This window comes from Corylus avellana, chromosome 1 (assembly GCF_965113065.1).
Source record: "Corylus avellana chromosome 1, dhCorAvel1.hap1.2, whole genome shotgun sequence".
Taxonomy (NCBI): Eukaryota; Viridiplantae; Streptophyta; class Magnoliopsida; order Fagales; family Betulaceae; genus Corylus; species Corylus avellana.
In genome coordinates this window covers 3,363,720-3,383,220 of record NC_142490.1, presented here as the reverse complement: position 1 = coordinate 3,383,220, position 19,501 = coordinate 3,363,720, and the positions used below count along the sequence as shown (strand labels likewise).

The following is a 19,501-nucleotide window of genomic DNA, read 5'->3' as shown; positions in this document are numbered from 1 at the left end:
GAATATATTTCTCTCGAAATAGAGATGAGTCATTTTATATTCAAGAGTTTGTTTTGTTACATTTAACGGTATATCGGGTGTCCGTTATTTAAAAATTTTAAACGACATATCAACATTTTTTTTTAGGTATATCAATATATTTATCATATCATATGATTACATATAAGGATTTTTTTTTTTTTTTTTTTTAAGCCAAAAACGTCGTCCACAATACATCCAAGAATTTTAGGCCATTGATCATTATTGGTTTACAATTTGGCATAACAATGAAGTTTTATCCAAGGAAAAAAGAAAAAGAAAACAATTAATTAATTTTGTCCAAACCAAGTGACTGCGGAAACTGGACATCCTCAATATGAATACCCATTTCCAAAAGCTTCCAGCTTCAACTTGCTGCGTTAGCTTTCCTTGTCCATTTTTCATTAATCTCTTTTTTCAATTCATCTCACTTTCCAATCTTGACCAATCACTATGATCCAAACCCATGCTCCAAAATCCAGAATTAGCATTGATTTTCACTTTTTTGATCAGTTTCAGAGACCCAGTTGACCGCAATTTCTCTTGCTGGATCGACGATCGCACATGGATGCTTCAACAAAAAAGTAGTCTTTTTATGTGAAATTCTGTCAATTCTCTATCTGGGTTTTGCTAGTTTTTATCAGGTTTAATCGATTTAAAGCCTATGATCAGCTTCATGATTGTGTTTCTTTTCCTTTGGTATTAGATATGGAGGATCAGGAGCTTCATTTGGAAAATTGAAGAATTAATTGTGAGTTGGTTTTTCGATCTTTACGCGATTTTGCATTTTTTTACTGCCAAAGTTGAGATCTCTTCAATCTGAAATCTTGTCCGGATTTTTAATCTAGTACAGAAACGTTCCAAATAATGCGAGTATATTGTTTAATTGTTAAAGAAAAGTAATTAGTTTCGTAGTGTATCTTTAATTATCACGTATTAGAAGTATATCTATACGCAGAGCTCTTACTGCAAAGCAGTCAAACAAGCGTCAGTTCCAACTTTCTTCTTCTTCTTCTTCTTTTTAATAATATACAAATTTCCGGATATATTTAATTCCTATGCTTGTTTCCTGATAATTGTGGATATAAGATAAAACATTGTTGTATGCTTTCTGCCTACTGAATACGTATGGCAGTGTCTGATATCTATAGAGAGAGAGAATAGTTTACAATATAACTCTTGTAAGAGTTTGACTTATACAATAACTCTACTTAGCTCTATGGATATACAATACAGCTATGCTAATCTATTAGATAATTCTAGTTATCTAGATCACGTAATCTCTGTGTGTTTGAGTTGCCTTTGGTCTTTACTTGCTGATGTAGTCTCATGATTTGTATTATCTCCAATAGTGTGGATAGGGACGGAAACTAAAATTTTGAGTGTTTAAGTTTGTGATTGTGGAGAAAAAAACTTAAGACGAAAATGTTCTGAATAAAAGTGATGATTACTTTTGTGGGGGTGACTTGTTCGCTCTTCAGGAATTTGAAGAAGATATGATATTCGAAATATGGGTTTCTATTCTTGATTTTTCTTATAAACCAAAAGGATAGTTAATGAGGTATAATTTCTGATTACTGCTTCACTATAATTTCCATACGTAGGTTCTATAGTTGAAGGCTTAGTTACTCAAGGCAAATTAAGTATCCATTCTTGCTGATGATGTTATGTGCCATTTGTTGTATTGTATTTGATACGAAATATGGCATGAAGCCAATTGGCATAAAATTTCAGGTCGACCTTGCAGTATATGGAGTAAGGGGAGCAAACTGATAAATGTTTATTATTTCTTACAGTTTATGCTGATCAGAATACTCTACTGGCCGACTTGTCAAGAATCCAAAGTCTATATCTGAACTGCTCTTAATGGCCGAACATCGGAATGGCAATGTCAAAAATGCAACTGCCAAGGCATCAGGGGCCACCAATCCATATGCCATCAATCTGGAAAACTTCACTAAGCGGTTAAAAATGTTATATTCACATTGGAATGAATATAATGGTGATTTATGGGGGGCTTCAGATGCCCTGGCTATAGCAACGCCTCCAACTTCTGAGGATTTACGATACCTGAAATCCTCAGCTCTAAACATCTGGTTGCTCGGTTATGAATTCCCGGAAACAATTATGGTCTTCATGAAGAAGCAGATCCATTTCTTGTGTAGCCAGAAAAAGGCCTCTCTCCTTGAAGTAGTGAAAAATTCAGCCAAAGATGCTTTGAGTGTTGAAGTCATCATGCATTTGAAGCCCAAAAATGATGATGGAGCTGGACTAATGGATAGTATAATTCATGCTGTCAATGCTCAGTCGAACTCCAGTAGTCATGATGCTCCTATTGTTGGACACATAGCAAGAGAGGCTCCTGAAGGAAAGCTTTTGGAGACATGGGCTGAAAAGTTGAAGAATGCTAATTTCGAGCTAAGCGATGTAACAAACGGGTTCTCAAATTTGTTTGCTGTCAAAGACAACATTGAGCTTACAAATGTAAAGAAAGCTGCATTCTTGACTTCATCAGTGATGAGAAGTTTTGTGGTCCCAAAGCTTGAAAAGATTATTGATGAGGAAAAGAAGGTCTCACATTCTTCATTAATGGATGACACAGAGAAGGCCATATTGGAACCTGCAAGAATCAAGGTCAAGCTGAAGGCAGAGAATGTTGATATTTGTTACCCTCCGATTTTTCAGAGTGGAGGAGATTTTGATCTGAAACCGAGTGCTTCAAGCAATGACGAAAACCTTTACTATGATTCTACTAGTGTTATTTTATGTGCAATTGGATCTCGATACAACAGTTACTGCTCAAATGTTGCTAGGACTTTTCTGATTGATGCCAGCACCACGCAGAGCAAGGCTTATGAGGTTCTTCTTAAGGCACATGAAGCAGCGATCAGTACTTTGAAATCTGGGAACAAGGTTAGTGCTCCGTATCAAGCTGCACTCTTAGTAGTTGAGAAGGATGCTCCCGAATTGGCTGCAAACTTGACCAAAACTGCAGGAACTGGAATTGGCCTTGAGTTTCGTGAGTCGGGGCTCAGTCTTAATGCCAAGAATGATCGGGTTTTAAGACCAGGCATGGTTTTCAACGTGTCACTTGGATTTCATAACTTGCAGGCAGAGACCAAGAATCCAAAGACCCAGAAATTCTCGGTGTTGCTAGCTGATACAGTTATCGTTGGTGAAGAGGCCCCAGAGGTGGTGACTGTATCAAGTTCTAAAGCTGTGAAGGACGTAGCTTACTCATTCAATGAGGATGATGAAGAAGATGATGAAAAGCCAAAAATCAAGTCCGAGGCTAAAGGTGGCGGGACTGCGTTATCTAAGGCGACACTCAGGTCAGACAACCAGGAGATGTCAAAGGAGGAGCTACGAAGGCAGCACCAGGCAGAACTTGCCCGCCAGAAAAATGAAGAAACTGCGAGGAGGCTTGCTGGTGGGGGTTCTGGGGCAACAGATAATCGTGGTGCTGGGAAGACAGTAGGTGATTTGATTGCATATAAGAATGTCAATGATCTGCCCCCTCCAAGAGATTTGATGATTCAAATTGATCAGAAGAATGAAGCCATCCTATTGCCAATTTATGGAACCATGGTTCCTTTCCATGTAGCCACCGTGAAGAATGTGTCCAGCCAGCAGGACAGTAACCGAAACTGCTACATCCGTATAATCTTCAATGTACCTGGCACCGCTTTTAGTCCTCATGATGCAAGCTCCCTTAAATTTCAAGGGTCAATTTATCTGAAGGAAGTTTCATTTCGCTCCAAAGACGTAAGGCATATCAGTGAAGCAGTCCAGCTGATCAAAACCCTTCGCCGGCAGGTTGCCTCCAGGGAGTCTGAAAGAGCTGAGAGGGCCACTTTAGTTACTCAGGAAAAGCTACAACTTGCAGGAGCCAAATTCAAACCCATAAGATTGTCTGACCTATGGATTCGTCCTGCATTTGGCGGTCGTGGAAGAAAGCTGCCTGGTTCACTAGAAGCCCACACAAACGGTTTCCGGTATTCTACTTCAAGGCCTGATGAACGTGTGGACGTTATGTACAGAAACATTAAACATGCATTTTTCCAGCCTGCAGAGAAGGAAATGATCACTGTGCTACACTTTCATCTGCACAATCATATTATGGTAGGAAACAAGAAGACCAAGGATGTGCAATTTTATATTGAGGTGATGGATGTGGTCCAGACGCTCGGTGGTGGAAAGAGATCTGCCTACGATCCAGATGAGATTGAGGAAGAGCACCGCGAGAGGGACCGGAAAAACAAAATCAATATGGACTTTCAGAACTTTGTGAACCGAGTACATGATCTGTGGGGTCAACCCCAATTCAAAGTGCTTGACCTTGAGTTTGATCAGCCCTTGAGAGAGCTTGGCTTTCATGGAGTACCCCACAAAGCATCGGCCTTCATTGTCCCCACTTCAAGCTGCCTGGTTGAGTTGGTGGAGACACCGTTTGTGGTAATTACTCTGAATGAGATTGAGATTGTTAACCTGGAGAGAGTTGGTCTTGGACAGAAGAATTTTGATATGACTATTGTATTCAAGGACTTTAAGAAGGATGTCTTTCGAATTGATTCTATACCTTCAACATCACTAGATGGCATCAAGGAGTGGTTGGACACAACCGACCTGAAGTATTATGAAAGCAGATTGAATCTCAACTGGCGGCCTATATTGAAAACTATCACTGATGATCCAGAAAAGTTCATAGAGGATGGTGGATGGGAATTTTTAAATATGGAGGTAAGTGATTCAGATTCTGAGAACTCGGAGTCAGACCAAGGATATGAGCCTTCAGATGTACAGTCCGACACAGGATCGGATGAGGAGGATGATGTCAGTGCGTCACTGGTTGAGTCTGAGGATGATGAGGAAGAAGACTCTGAAGAAGACTCAGAGGAGGATAAAGGAAAGACATGGGAAGAGTTGGAGAGAGAAGCAAGCAATGCAGACAGGGAGAAAGGGGATGACTCGGACAGTGAGGAAGAGAGGTCAAGAAGGAAAATGAAGGCTTTTGGAAAGGCTCGGGCACCACCACCCACCAAGAGGACTTCTGGTGGCAGCCTTCCCAAGAGGGCTAAATTAAGGTGAATGCAAGGTCTCTGATGATAACCTTCTTGAAAGAAATCCTGGTGGGAAACTGGAGAGTTTCTCTTAACCTTTGTTAAGCTATAGACAGCATCAGCACTAGTAGTAGATGTTGTGCAACTTCGTGTAGGAGACAGTCTTTAATGTTTTAAAAAGGTTCCAGTTTTTTCTTCTTCTTCTTTTCATTGTGTGTTGAGCAAACTTGTTTAAGTTAATAACTTCCTGCTTGTAAAATAGAGGTCATTAAAATATTATTAAAATGTTATACTTCACTGGCTGTATGTTAATTGAATACACTTCCAATCTTGGTGTGAGATGTCTATATTTCAGAATATTGTATTTGTCCTTGTATATTTCAATGAATTGTGAGGGCCAGAAATGAAGTTCCTAAGCATCTCTTCTTCTTCTTTTTTTTTTTTTTTTTTTTTTTTTTTTGTGTGTGGGTGTGTTTTTAAGGAGGAAATGTGACCTCTTTATTAGTTTTTATTAGTTTAAATACATGTTCTTGCTCTGTTTTCCCATAATTGTGGATTAACTTGGCAAATCGGTTAAAAGAGAAAAAGGTTACAAAAACACACGAAAGAAAGAACATGGCATTTTCTTATATCTTCATGACTGTTTTGCTTTTTCTTTTTTGGCTGGAAATCTTCTAAGCCATTTGCATACTTTTGAATGTCATCTCGTTGAGAACTAGCAATCAGAGTTTTCATTCTTTCGGCTGATTGATTTCCTTTCAGGTGCGTGTTTGGAAACAAAATTTTGTGAGCGGTAATGAAGTCATCTATGCTTTTCTACTTTGCATGAAATAGTATTGCTTCTGGAAATGAGTTCACAAGAAACTTTAAGTAGGGCAGATAATTTTTTATACAATACGAACGCAATACGAAATTACCTTAATTGACCACCAGTTGGGAGATACTGTAATATGTTATGTTAAAAGTTGCCTTTCAGTTTTCTAAGTCTGTTACACAAAAAAAAAACATAGAGAAAAGGGGCATTACCATCACTTCCATGAATTTAATCTGCACTATTATTCATTAAAAGGAGGGAAAAAATCTCACAAACATCAGCATAAACGATCAATACACATTCAAAATTATGAAAACTCAATGCATATGTTCATGCAGGACAAGAAAGAGAATTTGCTTTGGCTATATCATTTATTATAATAGGTTCATGCATGCTTCTTTGCTGTAATAGCTTTCAATATGCATATAATTATAGGAAGAGACTACATGAATGAATAGGTTAATTCAGAGTTCTAAAAATGATACAAAGGCATTTATCCTACAAAGAAAGCATTGTTGTAGGAAAGACCATCATTATCATAACCATATATAGAGCTTGCTTCATGGAGGACCTTTTCAGGACATAAAAGTAACAAACCAGCATGTAGACAACATGGGGCCAAAAAATGTGTCCTTCGAAAATTTTTGGGATCACATTTTCGGCAATAAATGCAGTAGTAGTACATTCTGCACACCAGAGAGGTGGTGGACAAGTTCAGAAATCTAAAGAGAGGCGCAATCGAACAAGAGAACAAACACAACCAAAGGAGAGAATTTTACTCCTAACAAAGAGATGAAACCAATTTACAAGAAAATATCTTGTTATCTAGATAAGCTACTTAGTGCCAATAACAAAGAAATTCTCAAAATGAACTAGTAAGCAATAAAAATTCCAAGCTAGTCTCAGAAAACTGCATTTTTGCAGCAATGGCAGCTGCTGGAGGTTAAACCACAAAAAGATAATGACTAAGAAACAAGATTCCCTATCACATCTTATCTCAACTTGGCCCTCTTGGGGATATTGCTACTAGGGCCAGCTCGAGACTTTCCAAACGCCTTTGTCTTCCTTCTCTTCCTGTCCTCCTCGCTGTCCGAATCAACCCCTTTCTCTTTGTCTGCATTGCTTGCCTCCCTCTCCAATTCTTCCCACGTCTTCCCTTTCTCTTCCTCCGAGTCTTCTTCTGAATCCTCCTCCTCCTCTTCATCGGACTCCACCAGCGACTCACTGTCAGAAACGTCATCCTCAGACTCTGATTCAGGCTCTACATCTGATGGCTCATAACCCTTGTCTGATTCCTCAGATAGCTCAGATTCTGAATCAGTAGCTTCCAAATTCAAAAATTCCCAACCCCCTTCGTCTATGAAGCTCTGAGGGTCATCAGTGATTGTCTTCAGTATCTGACGCCACTGTAGATTCAGCCTGCTCTCATAATACTTGATGTCTGTTGTGTCAAGCCACTCCTTAATGCCATCAAGCGATGTGGAAGGAATGGAATCAATCCGAAGAACATCCCGCTTAAAATCCTTGAATACAACGGTCAAGTCAAAGTTCTTCTGTCCAAGGCCAACTCTCTCCAGATTCACAATCTCAATCTCGCTTAGACTGACCACAAGAAAAGGAGTCTCTATAAGTTCAACAAGGCAGGTAGAACTTGGGACAATAAATGCCGAGGATTTATAGGGCACACCATGGAAGCCAAGCTCTCTCAGAGGCTGATCAAACTCAAGATCGAGCCCATTAAATTGCGGCTGCCCCCAAAGATCATTCACCCGATTCACAAAGCTTTGAAAATTCATGTTAATTTTATTCTTCCTGTCCCTCTCCCGTTGCTCTTCTTCGATCTCGTCAGGGTCGTAAGCAGATCTCTTTCCACCTCCCAAGGTCTGGACCACATCCATCACCTCAACATAAAACTGTACATCCTTGGTTTTCTTGTTCCCCACCATTATGTGGTTGTGCAAATGGAAATGAAGGAGAGTGATCATCTCATTCTCGGCAGGCTGGAAAAATGCATGTTTGATGTTCGCATACATAACATCCACACGCTCCTCTTGCCTAGTGGTTGAAAAACGTAATCCATTCACATGAGCTTCAAGTGTACCAGGCATCTTCCTTCCACGGCCACCAAAAACAGGACGAATCCAAAGGTCATGTAACCGAATTGGCTTAAATCTGTTACCGGCTAGTTGAAGTTTCTCCTGAGTAACCAATGTTGCTCTCTCTGCTCTCTCAGATTCCCTGGACACAAAATGCCGTCTAAGTGTTTTGATCTGCTGTACCACTTCGCTACTGTGCCTTGGGTCCTTGGAGCGGAATGAAACCTCTTTCAGATATATTGACCCTGGGAATTTCAATGAATTTGCGTCGTGAGGAGAGAAAGGGGTCCCGGGGACATTAAAGATTATTCTGATATAACAATTTCGGTTGGTATCCTGCTGGCTACTAATTGTCCTTATGGTAGCCACATGAAAAGGGACCATACTTCCATAAATAGGCAAAAGAACAGCTTCATTCTTCTGGTCAACTTGAATCATCAAATCTCTTGGAGGAGGGAGATCATTCACATTCTTATAGGCGACCACATCTGCCGAAGTCTTAACAGCAGCACGATTGTCCCCAGTCCCAGCTCCACCACCAGCAAGCCGTCGGGCAGTTTCTTCATTTTTCTGACGTGCAAGTTCTGCCTGATGCTGCCTTCGGAGTTCCTCCTTTGAGATTTCATGATTATCTGACCTGAGTGTTGTCTTTGACATGAAGGCATCAGTGCCATTGGCCTCGGATTTACCTTTTGGCTTTTCTTCTTCTTCCTCGTCCTCATTGAAAGAGTAGGCCACATCCTTAACGGCTTTAGAGCTAGCTAAAGTCGCCACCTCTGTCTTTTCATCAGTGACAACAACTGTATCAGCAAGAAGCAGGGAAAAGTTCTGGTTCTTTGTGTTCTTGGTTTGGGCCTTCAAGTTCTGAAAACCAAGAGACACATTAAAGACCATGCCTGTTTTCACCACCCGGTCATTTTTGGCATTAAGATTTAGCCCCGACTCACGAAATTCAAGACCAATTCCAGTCCCAGCAGATTTTGTCAAATTTGCAACTAATTCAGGAGCATCTGCCTCAACCACAGAAAGGGCTGCTTGATATGCAGCACTAACCCTGTTCCCAGGCTTCAAGGCACTGATGGCAGCTTCATGGGCCTTAAGAAGAACCTCATAACCCTTGCTCTGAATGGGGGTGGCATCAATCAAGAAAGTTCTTGCAACATTCGAGCAGTAACTGTTATATCGGGATCCAATGGCACATATGATTACACTGGCAGAGTCATAGTACAACAACTCATCATTGCTGGCAGCACTAGGTCTGAGATCAAATTCCCCTCCGCTCTGAAAAATTGGAGGGTAGCAAATATCAACATTCTCTGCCTTCAGCTTCACACCAGCTTTAGTGGGTTCCAGTACGGCCTTCTCGGTCTCATCCATCAATGAGGAATGGGTAACTTTCTTTTCCTCATCAATTACATTCTCGAGCTTTGGTACTACAATTTTCTTCATCACATGAGCAGACAAGTAAGCAGCTTTCTTGACACACATGATCTCATCCTTGTCCTTTACAGCAAACAAATCAGACAATCCACTGGTTATATCACCAAGCTGGAAATCTGCATTCTTTAATTTCTCTGCCCACATCTCCAAAAGTTTTCCTTCAGGAGTCTCTCTTGCAATATACCCAACCACAGGGATCTCATGGCCATCCACTTTTGATTGAGCATGGATGGCACTGAATATAGCATCCATTAGTGTACTTCCATCATCACCCTTCGCCTTCACGTGCATCACAACATCTACACCCACAGCCTCACTGGCAGATCTCTTAACAACTTCAAGTAGAGAGGCCTTCTTCTGGCTACACAAAAAATGGATTTGTTTCTTTGAGAAAACCATTATTGTCTCCGGGAACTCGTAACCCAGCAGCCAGATGTTCAATGCTGAGGACTTGAGGTACCGCAGATCATCTGAAGGAGGTGGTGTTGCAATAGCAAGGGCATCGGAGGAGCTCCACATATCAACTTTTTTCTCATTCCAATGAGCGTACAGAGACTTCAATCGCACAGTAAATTTATCTAGATCAATTGAATAACTATTTCCTGCTCCACTGGCCTTTCCATTAGAAGGCTGGCCATTACCATTCCGATGATCAGTCATTGGAAATGTATTGGATCTGCAACTATTCTGCACAAAAAATAGAGAGGCAGTTACACTTAAGAACCTATAACTTTTAAATCTTAAAGGAGAGTAAAACATGTACCACCAAACTCCAAACTGAAAAACCCAGCTTCTCATTTTTCAGAACCATTGATATAAGAGTCAGCCACTTTAAATATTCAATTGCATAAAACTCGAATTAGAAGCAACATTAGCATGTAACGACATCCAAACACATCAAAACCCCTGAAAAAAAAGAAACTAGAAAACTAACATTTTCCCAACCTTCAGGCGGAAAACCCCAAGATTGCAAGTCAATTAGGGTTCAAACTCTTGCGATACGGGTATTGGAGCAATCTTTATAATAGAAAATAAAGCTAGAGTTATGATTTCGAAAAACATTGAAATAATAGTCAAACATTTGAATATACTCGAAAAGAAATGGAAATAAAATATTGATTTAGGGTTTCGCCCACCTCCAAAAGCTCTAAAAACCACTAGAATAGAAGAAATCGAAGCAGAAACTCACGCTAATTCGAACTTTACATAGAAGCTTCAACAATCTTCGAATCCAAGGCTTGAAATTCGAAGCCCGATTAGAGTCGAAGTTCGTGATTTGAGACTTCCAACAATCACAAATAAAGAAAACAACGAAGCTAGGGTTAGGGTTTCAAACAGAACGAAACTAACCACCCCGTACCGATTTCTTTTTATTCCACAAACCACCCAAACGAATGACTCAATTAGGGTTTCACAAACTTCAGAACTCTCCATAAACCACAAGAATCAAAGAAATCGAAGCAGAAAACTTACATTTATTATCCTCGATACTGAAGCCTCCAAACAACCTTCGGATAAAAACCTCGATATCCGAGCCCAATTAGGGCTAAAGCTCCAGTTCTACTATTCTAGGGCTAAGAAAAAATATGTATATATAATGGTATTAGAATTAGGGTTCGATAATTGAGAGAGAGCTCGAGAGAGAAAGAGAGAGAAGAGAAAGAGTGGAAGAGAGATATGAGAGTTTGATTTCGAGGGCTCTAGAAGTGAAAGGGCTATTTATAGGAAGGAACAAGACCGTTGTTTGAGTGCCCCTCTGGGAAAACTGGATTCGGGACTTTTTCGAAGTTACGGAAAAGACCAAGGGATTTACCACAATGATGTACGATACGTGTGCTTTGTCTCGTCATTGTGAGATTTTATGGGGCTATTATGGGGAGTCACTATTTGTCGTGGCAGGCGAGATAAGGTTTGATGGGGGGCAAGGGCATTGGGTTAAGACGGTGTCGTTTAGATTGGTATGTTTCGAGCAGTTTGTTTAATTCTTTTCGACGCTTAACGATGTCGTTTTTGTGGTGGTGGCGGGAAATAGGTTCCCTTTTTTGCCAAATGATGGCGGGAAATCAGGTCCAAGATGTTAAAACTTTGCTTTGTTAATTTATTTCCCCTAATTGTTGGGTTGCTATATTTTATTGTATAGTTATGTTTGGAATAAACGATTATGTTAAATTACAAAAAAGACACTAATTAATTAAATAGAATGATTTTATTATTTTGAATAATAAATAAATATATATAGCTCAAAATATTATTAACTCCTAAAAAAGTGTAAATTTTTTAAAGTGCAACATTATTTAGTCCAAATTGTTTGCACATGAAAATTAGTAAATAATTGTAGCTGGGTGTAAATAAATTAAGAGTGATTTTTACTGCAATTTCTTATAAACTGGTATAATAGTTCATGTATCACTTATTATATTAGTCATTAAAATATGAACTATCACGTGACACGTACTACTACAATATGACTTGTGTCACGACATTCCATAAAATATGGACTATCATGTGAATTTGTAAAAAAAAAAAAAAAATTGTGTAATACCTCGTATATTTTCCATAAATCACAAAATAGTGGGGTTGCTTATTGATTTCCTTGTTTTTCTCTTATTTATTGGTGGGGGGAGGATTGTAGTTTATGTTGAAAATGATTGAATTTATCATTATTACCAAATTGCTCCAAAAAATTATTCAATCATGTGGCCAATGGAAGTCATTTTAAAGAATAGGTGGATAGTACTATATATACAAGATAGATGTTTTCTCCTCAAGCACTTTGATTCCTTGTGTATAATCGATATTTTTTCCTAGCTTGAGAAATTGTTCAGTGACAATTATGGGTAAGGCTCAGTTTTTATCCATCAACTATAGAAACAAATGAATCGTAGCTTTGTTGAATAAATATCAACAAAGCTTGGTCGTGGATTAGGGTGCTTGACTTCTCCTCTGCATCCTAGTAAGTTCGTCCTCCATGTTCCACTTCCCTAGCCACCACCTTTGCTGCCTCGGAGAATCTCTCACGTCTCGATCTCCTCGGCTCTAAGACCAAGAAACTCATTTACCTGATGGCAACACTACACCTACCTTCATCCTTTCCCTCGAGGGAAATTTTTAGAGCGGGATTGGAAAGATTGTTTATGTTAACAATGAAGCTCTTCGTAGTTACTTAATAAAATGGATAACAAAGTAACATATATAATATTAGGAAAAGTTCACGTTATCTCTTCAAATTATCACCAAATTGTCAACGTCTAATCCAAACTTTGAATTGTATTAATGTCCCTCAAAACTACAAAAATTTTGTCACTATCTCATATCCAAATGACAAAAATACTTTTAATAAAAAGAATCAAAATTTAAAAATGGTGACGTACAACACTTCCGTAAGACTTTGTTAAATCTCTACTTACCTTAAAAACTTGAGACTAAAAAAAACAAAAAAGTCTTCACCGTGAGTGATTGAGGATAAAAGGGCCGAACATCTCTGTTTTTTAGAGCAGCTATAACTATAATAAGGATAGCTATATTAATGCATATAGGCCTCTTGAAACTCTGCTTTAGATTGCAGCTCTTTTTTCTTCTTTTACTCATAGAAATTTCAATCTCTTTTCGTATTCCCACGTTTTCCAGATAACCAAACGGTTTTTTTTTTTTTTTTTTTTAATGCAACCAAACAGAGCCACTCCGTTGGGGCCTTTGGGGTGGCCACAAAGCCACCCCCCATGGATGTTGGGGTGGCTAGGGGTTGCAGCCCCACCGCCGGCCACCCCTTCAATATATATATATATATATATATATATATATATATATATATAATTTTAAAATTAAATTAATATTTTGAAGTGAAGTGGAAAAAAAGTTGATGTGAAAAAACAATGAGTTTTGAGATTAAATAAAGGACGTTAGACATTTTGAAGAAAATGTAACGGAATGACTTATGATATCTTTTCGATTGACTCAAGGAGTAAAAATTCAAAAAATAAGTTAAGAGCATTTTTCGTTTTCACGCATTAACTTAGGGATTTATTATACATTTATCCTTAAAAAACAATGAGGATCCACTTCGAGGCTGAAGCTGGGGCAGAATTAGGATTTTAAATTTGGGGTGGGCAAAACTGCAAAACTCAAATGACCATATATATAAGAGAAAGAGAAATGCATGGCACAAGGCCTTATAACCAACTTGATCAAACCCTAAACCCTATCATTACGTTTTGGTTTGATCTGATCAGATCTGATCTGCATGGCCAGCGCCAGAAAGAGGTTGGCGTTGAATAAGCTAGACGAAGCAGAGAACCCGTTTCTTCGTGATATACCCAAAAATAAAATATACTCATTTCATGATCGTCAAGAAATAATAGTGGTTGTGTTTTATCTCATATTTTCTGCTGATTCTTCGCTTTTGCAGATTGATTCTTCGCTTTTACAACTCCTTATAGATTGGAGATCAGTTTCATCACTCCTACATTCAGAGAATCACAAATCATTTTCCCATATAGAAAATACCTTCATGGAACTCATTATCCTAGCATAAGTACCCTTGTTTCTACAAATCTATTCTCAATTTTTTTAGAAAAAAGTTGTGTAGTTCAAGGGAGAGATTTCGATTGGCAATAAAAAGAAGAGGGGAAAAGAAAGAGAGAACAGCAAGACACAAATCTCAACTATATCTAAATAAAGCATAATCTGAGAAAGATCCAAAATTTAATACAGCAGCCTCCCCAAAACATTCAATTCCGGAATTTTCTTCAAGAACATTTGACAGTACAGCCATTACATAACACTTAACATCCCTGTATGGTGTGGTGGAATTAAGTGCCAATTTCACCACATAAAGTGCTGTCCTCCCAAGAAAGATTGAGAGTTATTCTTCAGAATTAAGCAAGACCAAACTGCTTCTCTGGAGGATATCCAAGTAGATATATGGACTCTTGATACCCCGGAAACCCCCCTCCCCCTAAAAAGAGATCAAAGAAACAAAAATAAGTTCTTAACAACTGCAATGAAGACTTTCACGATGTACTTGCAATGTCTTCACAATCTTCATCACCTTCAGAGGCTTTTGGCTGGTCAGCACTAGCTTGCTTCTCTGGAGTCAAGACACGGCCAGTCATCGGATCAACAGGACGTGTGTCACGTGGTCCACCTTTACGTCCCATTGCCATCATGGGTGGTGGCGGCAGTAACCCTGCTCTGAAAAGAATGCGCTGCACAGGTTCCGAGGCTTGTGCACCAACAGATAACCAATATCTGCAGATAGTGAAGATGAAATTAGTAAGTCTCATTCAACTGAAAAGTACAGATAAGGACAATGAATTAGAAACTTCATACAAATAGAAAGGTTTTATCTATTCTCTCAGTAGTAGAAAGGCAAACATCCTGTTACCTTAACCTGCTTCTACCATTCTACCTGTATCTCCACTCTATCTTGTTATAAACCACTATAAACCTATCAGAAATAATTTAATAGGCATGAAACAAACACAAACCCCAACCCCCCCCCCTCCAAAAAAAAATGCATCCCCTTCAAAATCTGTTCTCTATATTCAAAACGAGGAACATGAAAGCAAACAAATAATCTACTTCTAAAGCAATAGATCAATAACATCTATACATTTATATATTGAGGGAGATGCAATTATCCAGTTCTAATCTGGAACTACCTCCAATTGGAGGGGGGAGCTATAAACAATTGATTTTAAATAACAAATAGAAGATTCTAAATCTGACTAACAATTAAGTCCCAATGTTAATTTTCGCAGAGAATTCAAAACATATCAGTTGAAAGTAAAAAGGCACTATAAATAGAAGAAAAGTTCTTACTTCACTCTTTCAAAATTAAGACCCATTCGTTTGCCACCATCTTGGCCTACACAAATTCATACAAATTGCAAACAATGAGTAAATCACAAATCATCAATCCTCCATTTGGTTGCTAAGGATAAGGAAGGAAAAGAAACGAAAGCTCAATAAAATTAGTCAGATTTTTCTTTGCTTGCAAGATATCAATGGTTTATCATTCAAAACTATAATTTCCTTTCCAGCTTGCAACCCCACCCACAAAAAATAGAATCCAATTTATCCTTCTTATCTTTTCCTAGTTCCCAAACACTGAAAACTCAAACTCACTAAGCCCAAAATCCATACTACGCGCACATTTCAATTCTTTAACTTTTCTCATATTTTCCCAGCAACCAAACACAGCAAAAACCAGGTGAGATTCCAAACAGGAAGAAAACAAATACAAGAAAAAGCTAGCACTTTCGAAAGCAAAATGAAATAATTTAGGAACTGGTGTGCGAGCAGGAAAACCTGGCAAGGGATTGTAGTATCCCAAGACTTCGAGGTGTTTGCCGTCGCGAGGAGATCTACTATTGGCGGCCATGACACGGTAAAACGGCTTGTTTCGGCATCCGAACCTCGACAATCGGATCCTCACCACCATTTTCTCTGGCCTCTGTTTCCTTCTATCGACCTAAAAAATAACAAACAAGTGTAATTCCGAAATGGGAAAGAGCATAAGGTAACGATCAAGAACGGACTGAGTGGAGCGATTCAAATCAGTGGTCCGTTTCTAGGCTTTAAGATGATGAGTTGTTCGAATTCTGAAGGGTTTTGGGCAGTGGCGGAGCCAGGAATTGACTCAAGTAGGGCAGAAATAAAATGATTTATTTTTTTATGTCGGGGAATTTTTTTTTTTTTTTTGAACATAGCATCTTTTTTTTTAAAAAAAAATGCGTCAATTGTTTTTGACCTGCCCATGATGCAATCTAAGATTTTCAAAAACCTGAAAATTTTATTTATCCATTAGTTTTAATACTTATCACTCTAACGATATTATAATATAGCTATTAATCCATCAAAACAACAAATGTATGAATAAAAAGAACAAATAAAATAAACTCGTTGATGCTTGACAAAATCCCAAAGTAAATATATAAAAAACACCTAAAAATGCAAATATTGTTTTAATCAGACTAAGAGAGAAACAAAATTTTAATAACTCATAACTCATAAAACAAATACTTATGATGCATCCAAAAACTGTTCATCAGCATACATATCCATATAATTATCACGATTTCAAATACTCCTAATCAATCCCACCAAGAATGAGAATAAACCACTATATATCCATAATCCAAGAACCAGAACCAACCCAATAACACAATTAAGCATAATTCGTTAAAACAACACCACCCGTAAGCCGTAGCCCAAATCCGTCCCTCCAAAAGAACAACAAAACAATAAACACCCAATAACCAAAACCAACCAAACAACACTAATAACCAAAATTTCCCCAAAACCAGCAAAACCCCATGAACCCTTGAAGAAAACCCACATACCTTATCGCCTGAAACCCCCCCATAACTTGATCATTACTCTTTTACAACATACTCAACCAAATACAGAAACATGAAACTTAAAAGTAAAAACAAGAAACCCAGATGCGAAACTAACCTCAAGACTCAGAAGGCTGGAGCAGTGGAGCTGATAGAAGCAAGAGAAGAAGTGAAGAACGGAGTGGACAGATTCCAGAGAAAGAAATTATTATTATTATTATTTTTTATTTTTTTTGAGGGAGAGAAAGAAATGATAAGGGGCCGAGTTAGGTTAGGTTTGGACTTTTGGAGGGACTGGGTTTTAAAAAATGGAGGGCTGGGCTATATTTTAGAGGGGCTGGGTTTTTTTTTAAAGAAATGGAGGCGTGGGAACTGGGTAGAGATGATATCGGATCGGGTAGAGGCTGAGAAAAAACCCAGATAGTCAGTCTTCTAGCACAGGGTATCCATTTGAATATCCTGACAATTGGTTCCTACACGTGTTAGCTGCAATGTTTTTTTTGACTTCCAAACAAAATTATAGGGGTTTTGGTGCTTGGGATAAAGATTGCTTAAAATTTATTAAATCTTAATTTTTTTTGTGAGTTAATTAATTATTGTTTTTAGATAACATAGTTAAGATTTTAAAATGTAAAAAATAACAAATGTTAAATCAATACTGTTGATGTAGATATCCAGTTGCTATCTTCAAAAACTGCAATCCGACATGAATACCAAGTTGGAATTTTGAATGAATGATTAAGAATTCATAAACAAATAACTAAAAAATAGCATTTAAGAGGCAATATTATCGCAAATTGCTATATCAAAGTGCTTACCAACAAGATCATTACCAAAATAGTCAGATAAGCTACTTAGAGCATTTTCAGTAGCTGATAGCTATTTTAGCCACTCAAAATCAACTTTTTTTAGTTTAGATAGTATTTTTTCACAACGAACTCCAGGAAACTATTTATTTTACAATCTACTTTATTTAAATATTGTTTTTTAATCTATTTTTTATTATAGATAGAGGAGAGAGGGAGAGAGGAGAGAAGAGAAATAAATAATAAAAAATGTTTAGAATGTGCTACAATGAACTTTCAAATATAAAAGTTTACTGTAGTAAATTTTAGAAAAATTGCTCTTCTATAAGGTCTGTTGGAGCACCTAAATTGCTAAATTTAACTCAAAAGTTAGTTTAAAAGCACTGCTTGAGATGCTCTTAGCACTACTTGGGTTAAATGTAGTGCATTTAAGTGGCAATATTGAAAAATTATTGAATAAGAATACTTACCACGTCACGTAAATGAGGTTGCCGAGCGCCAAAGATTTAACACCTTGATCCCCGATCAGAAATTCAATTTCTTATCTTCATAACTTAGATTTGTTGATGCAACTAACTTTTCTCCGTCTTTTAACCAATAGAAATTTATATATGATTGGAAGGCTAACATTCTTTAACTTTTCAAAATCTATCCAATAACTTTCAACTTCTACCATCGATCATTTCTAAGGGCATGTTTGGGTGTGTCTTTAAGATGCTTAAAAGTGTGTTTAATAATCAAAAAGTCTGTTTAAAAGAAAAAAAAAAAAAAAAAAGTATATGTTTGAAGAAAAAAATTGAAAACGCTTTTAAGGGTTTAAAAAGCCTAAAAATGGCCCAAACACATTTTTGGCTCAAGCTTAAAAATAAAACTTTTGCAAAAAAAAAAAAAAAAAAATTTGACTTAAAAGCTCTATTTCTCGACCACAATTTCAAACATGTTCTAATAGTGTCCAAAGTGTAACATCTTTAAATCATATTACTGTGATAAGAAGGATATAGCAAGTAAGAAAATATCTCTTTTTCCCAAAACCTCCTATTCTTAAATCATTTTTTGGTATAGTCAGTTTGAACCTTTCTCGGCTATCCGACGTGCTCTTCATATATATGAGTATTTTTAGGAGGGTAAATTAATTTATTTAATCAACTTTAATACTCTTTGAAGTTTCCAAAAGGTACCTCAATCAACTAGGGACTATGCTTCATAAAACAAAAATAATTAATTCGAATCCCCCTTTCCCTTTTTCATCTCCTTGTGCATACATGTTAAAAAAAAAAAACTCTTCGGACAACATGTAATTAACAATAGAATCAAGGTTTGAATTCACATTCATGTGACACAATATATATGATCTATTTTAATTGAAAATGAAAAATAAATTAATAAATTAAAGACAATATTTAAATTCAGGGTTCTAACTCAATCTGAGGTATGGGACTGGATAGTATGTTGACTATTTTAGTAAACTGGTTAGAATATATTTTTGTTTTCATTGTCATTTATAAACCAAATTAAATACTGATTCATTTTCTTATTGGCTTATGCCTGACTTGTGAAATATTCTATTCTCTAATTTATTTCAATAGGGTATTAGAGCTTTTTTTTTTTTTTTTCTTTCAAAAATAACAAAAAGAAAACAAGAGCTTTTCAATATTGTTTTAGTATAAAATTATACTAAGTAAGTTATAATTGATAAATAGAGAATCCTCACATATGTCTGATTAGTATTAGCTGCCTTGGATTCTCATAAATGTCCTATTGGAGCTAGGTCAGGCTATGACTCAGTCAAACTTGAGAGAGCGCCTGCGGTTTCTACCGTTTAGGCCTCTCTTGTACGGCTTCCAGCGGGTAGGTGCTATTATGGTTATGCCCAAGTAGGATAACCACAATTAGTTTTCCCGGCCTACCCTTATTTAATTTTTTTTTT

The 19,501-nt window shown here is 37.4% G+C and overlaps 3 protein-coding genes across 6 annotated transcripts; 1 reads left to right on the top strand and 2 right to left on the bottom strand.

Moving 5' to 3' along the window:
- Positions 1 to 308: 308 nt before the first annotated feature.
- Positions 309 to 5,506, top strand: LOC132170530 (FACT complex subunit SPT16). Its single transcript, XM_059581539.2, has 3 exons — positions 309 to 602; positions 725 to 769; positions 1,815 to 5,506. Exon 3 carries the CDS (start codon positions 1,885 to 1,887, stop codon positions 5,104 to 5,106), a length of 3,222 nt encoding a protein of 1,073 aa, XP_059437522.2. The 5' UTR covers positions 309 to 602; positions 725 to 769; positions 1,815 to 1,884; the 3' UTR covers positions 5,107 to 5,506.
- A 1,139-nt stretch (positions 5,507 to 6,645) lies between these two features.
- On the bottom strand, positions 6,646 to 11,104 carry SPT16 (global transcription factor C). 3 transcript variants are annotated; one of them, XM_059581316.2, is made up of 2 exons: positions 10,902 to 11,104; positions 6,646 to 10,115 (listed from the first exon to the last, which is right to left on the bottom strand). In XM_059581316.2, exon 2 carries the CDS (start codon positions 10,086 to 10,088, stop codon positions 6,885 to 6,887), a length of 3,204 nt encoding a protein of 1,067 aa, XP_059437299.2. In that variant the 5' UTR covers positions 10,089 to 10,115; positions 10,902 to 11,104; the 3' UTR covers positions 6,646 to 6,884. The 3 variants fall into 3 exon arrangements, with proteins under 3 accessions (XP_059437299.2, XP_059437300.2, XP_088368242.1); XM_059581317.2 differs by having other exon boundaries at positions 6,646 to 10,110; XM_088512116.1 differs by lacking the exon at positions 10,902 to 11,104 and adding an exon at positions 10,618 to 10,773 and having other exon boundaries at positions 6,646 to 10,110.
- A 2,970-nt stretch (positions 11,105 to 14,074) lies between these two features.
- Positions 14,075 to 16,999, bottom strand: LOC132171775 (small ribosomal subunit protein bS16m/bS16c). 2 transcript variants are annotated; one of them, XM_088512282.1, is made up of 5 exons: positions 16,887 to 16,999; positions 15,738 to 15,900; positions 15,249 to 15,294; positions 14,476 to 14,675; positions 14,075 to 14,382 (listed from the first exon to the last, which is right to left on the bottom strand). In XM_088512282.1, the coding sequence occupies exons 2-5, from the start codon at positions 15,868 to 15,870 to the stop codon at positions 14,303 to 14,305; spliced, it is 459 nt and encodes a 152-aa protein (XP_088368408.1). In that variant the 5' UTR covers positions 15,871 to 15,900; positions 16,887 to 16,999; the 3' UTR covers positions 14,075 to 14,302. The 2 variants fall into 2 exon arrangements, with proteins under 2 accessions (XP_088368408.1, XP_088368409.1); XM_088512283.1 differs by lacking the exon at positions 16,887 to 16,999 and having other exon boundaries at positions 15,738 to 16,115.
- Positions 17,000 to 19,501: the final 2,502 nt, after the last annotated feature.